This window comes from Colletes latitarsis, chromosome 14 (genome assembly GCF_051014445.1).
Source record: "Colletes latitarsis isolate SP2378_abdomen chromosome 14, iyColLati1, whole genome shotgun sequence".
Taxonomy (NCBI): Eukaryota; Metazoa; Arthropoda; class Insecta; order Hymenoptera; family Colletidae; genus Colletes; species Colletes latitarsis.
The window spans coordinates 20,407,635-20,411,429 of NC_135147.1; the positions used below are offsets into that span (position 1 = coordinate 20,407,635).

Sequence of the window (3,795 nt, forward strand, 5' to 3'; positions counted from 1 at the left end):
GGTGAAAGGATGCAGGAAAGTGAAATCTTAGAAGCGAGCAATTTTCAATTTTCGACTCCAACTATCTCTTAAAGCCCAAATTATTCGTAACTGTCGCGCATACTTATTACAGGAACGAAGAAAGATCGGTCCTGAAAGGAGTTGGAAGTGGTATGGGGTCAGTATGAGTCAGCCTTCGTGTACTCAACACTGTCCACATCCTAGTCACCGATGATATTCTTTTAACACCGATTTTTCTTTTTCCCTTCAGTACAATTACGTTCCTCGAGTTACGTAGAAAGACATATACTCGACGATAACGACTCTCTTCCCTCAAGTTCTAGTTTTAAGATGCTCCTGGCATTTTCAGCGAAACAATGATACATATACCGGGGAATTTAGAGATATAGTTTCTGGATGGAAGTCAGATTCGGTGATCAGAATTTTTAAAGTAGTTGTTCCATGATTACTGCGATGAAATTGATTTATCTCGCCTTCGTGAACATGTCTCGGGCGCGATGCTCGTAGCTTCGTATACTTTTACCGAAGGTGTTTCCTCCGAGTGCAGGCACGATTCCCACCAGCACTTAGGGAACGCTCAGGCTCGAAAAAATATTGGAAAATTCTCTTGGACGCTAGCGATGGCGCCAGAGTGGTCGTTCCGCGCTCGCCGCGCCTAAAAATCGAGCGTTCCTCGACCATCCAAGTGGGAATCCTATCGCGTCCGTACCACTCAAACGTCCACAGAGACGATGAGACTTTCATAATAATAAATAGCGTTTGGTTTTATAAAATCTTTCAAATTCTCCTGGTAAAAACCTTAACGGTCAACGTGTTAAGCAGCCCATACACTCAGAATTTACCGAAGCTTCGACCGCGACGTTCGATCGTTCCTCCCTTCGATCCTTTTCGCGAGGATCGATCGAACCCGCGAGCATCGTTCCAGCAAACCCGCGACTATGTATGGGACGTTTAACAGTTCTTCGAGAACAGACATCGCCAGGGATCCAGCAAGCGCGCGTACGAGGCTTCAACGACGAAGGGACCGATCGCTGGTGTCGGAGGAATCAACGGTGATGCGAGAGGTAACCACCGCCGTCCCCGAGGCTAGAGAACCCTTCGTAGCCGCCGCCGCCGCCGCCTCCGTGCTCTTCGTGCACGTGCACGGGCACTGGGACCTTGACAGGAACAGGCACCTCCTTCTCCACCGGGTAGGGCACCTCCTTCTCGACGATGTAGGGCTTGTCTACGGGCACCTTGACTGGATAAGGCACGGGTTTATGGATCGTAACAGGCACAGGTTTGTGAACAGGGTAAGGTTGAGGAATTGGAACCTTGACGTGGACGGGGTACGGTTTCTCAACGGGGACGGGGTACGGTTTGTCGACGGGGACCTTGACTTCGTAGGGTACTGGCTTGTCGACTGGCACGGGGTACGGTTTCTCGACGGTGACCGGGTACGGTTTAGGCACGCTGACCGGGTAAGGCTTGTCGACGGGGACCTTGACCTCGTAGGGCACTGGCTTCTCGACCGGGTAGGGTTGAGGCACCGGGATCTTCACCTTCACCGGGAAAGGCACGTGCTTTTCGACGGTGTACGGCTGAGGCACGCCCACCTTCACTGGCACCGGGACATGCTTCTCGACGGTGTACGGCTGGGGCACCAACACCTTCACCTCGTATGGCTTGTCCACGGGAACCTTGACTTCGTACGGCACCTTCCTCTCGACGGTGTACGGCTGGGGCACGTGCACCGGCACCTTCACGAACACCTTCACCGGGTAGGGGACGTGTTTCTCGACGGTGTACGGCTGAGGCACGCCGACCTTCACCTCATACGGTACGTGCTTCTCCACCAAGTAGGGCACGTGTTTCGTGACCTCGTACGGAACCGGCACCTTCTTCACCACCGTAACTGTTTTCACGTGCTCCTGGTGATCGTAGCTCGAGCCACCGCCGCCGCCCAGGTCGCCGCCGCCACCCAAGTCGCCGCCGCCGCCCAGGTCGCCGTAGCTACCGTGCAGACCCCGTTTCTCGGTCTTCTTCTCCGTGGACTCGGCCACCGAATCCTTCTCCGCTTCCGATTTCTTCGGCTCCTCCGCGCAGTTCGCTAGCGCGACCAGTGCCACCAGGATGGCGATCTGACGGAGAAAGTCGCGTTATTAATACTGTTTATAAGTATCGCAACACTAAGTCTACTCCTCGAGACGCACGAAGTATTCTTGTTCGGTTTACTGAAAATCTATTAACACGACTTTCGATTCACTTGGACTTTTTTGCTGTTTTATTTTTATTTTTATTTGATTTAGTGGGTCGTTGTTCTACGAGACTAATTCATAGTTCTCAATCCATTTCCTTAATAGATCTCTATATAAATATGCTATTTGGATACCAGTATGATTTTATTGTTAAATTTAATTGCACTTCCTATCATTCACGAAATCGAACATTAAAAATAACCGAATCGGTAATTAAATCGTGTGTACACTTATATAAAATGTATGTGGCGTTACGCAATTCAGCAAATGACCAAGATGTTGGAGAGTGAATATAGTAAATATGATAGCGTCAGCAATTTTTTAGTGACTTCTTAGAAATTTTTATTGAATTTTCAATCAGTTTAAATTGTGATGTGACTTCTAAAAATAAAAACAATATTCTATTCTTCACGAAAATGTATCAATACCTATAATTTCAATTTTATTCATATATTTCCCAAATTCAATTTGTGTTATCATAAATGAAACTTGAATTGAGCTATGGTTTGCACTATGTCTGTCGCTATGGCGGTGCCAAAAGAGTGCAAAGGATTAACAATTGTAGGAGCTACGGTGAATCCAATTGGAGGCCTTAAAAAAAAGTGTCTCAAGTTCAAAGTGACTGACTGACATCAAATTTGGAATATCAATCCACGTATCATAGACCTAACTAGAACTTTCGAAATTCGATGTTTCTTACAATCTTTTTAACCCACTAAACGAAACATAAAGAGTCGATTACTAGATTTCAAAGTGCAATCAAAATTGTAGTTTTCGATATCTTTACCGAACCAAAAGTACGGATTCAAATTGAACGAGAGCAGAACACCCTTCTCTAGCAAAACTTTCTAACCAATTAAAAAATTGCAGTCCAGAATTTCTCGATTATTCGATTGAATTTGATTCATCCCCGCTCCATAATCAAGTCTCCTCAAACACTGTGCACAAGTCCACTTAAAATCGCAAGTGAATCGAAAGATCTCGGTTGGAAAAATGCACACCCATCGTAACCGGACGTTTTTCGGGAAAGTTTCGTCTTTTATTTTCGCACTAACGGTGTATCGCTTACCTTAATATTCATCGTTGAGTTCGCGTATGTTTTGTGGTGGCGTATAACCACTAACTGAACCGCTTCGTTTTCTAGAGTGAGCCTTATATACTCCGCGGCATAATGGCTCTGTTACTTTCGCTGCACCTCATCGTCCGTATTACACTTGTGCGTCTCGTTTTGCATTTGCAAAAACCGTGCTCGCGCGAGTACCGGGATAAACGTACGCCGGGAAATCGTGCTCTCTGCCGCGTCGCTTCTAATCTACCGCGTACGATCGCGATCCCGTGGAAATTGTTCCATCGGATGCATTTAAGATAACGCCTGGGCACGAGTCGATGCCCCGTCCGGGATATTGTTTCGCTATCAACCACCAATAACCCCCCTCTCCATATTGAAATTTATCTCAACTTTATTGGATTGTAACATAAATAAATTTGGTTATATTCCACAATTTTTGTCTTCGTTTACTATCAAATAAAATGTCAAATAAAAACTGCATATGACAGT

At 46.4% G+C, this 3,795-nt stretch overlaps 1 protein-coding gene across 1 annotated transcript; it reads right to left on the bottom strand.

The window, feature by feature from the left end:
- Positions 1 to 1,046: 1,046 nt before the first annotated feature.
- On the bottom strand, positions 1,047 to 3,336 carry Vajk4. The gene is made up of 2 exons (XM_076781327.1): positions 3,307 to 3,336; positions 1,047 to 2,120 (listed from the first exon to the last, which is right to left on the bottom strand). The coding sequence occupies exons 1-2, from the start codon at positions 3,316 to 3,318 to the stop codon at positions 1,047 to 1,049; spliced, it is 1,086 nt and encodes a 361-aa protein (XP_076637442.1). The 5' UTR covers positions 3,319 to 3,336.
- Between the last annotated feature and the right edge of the window lie 459 nt (positions 3,337 to 3,795).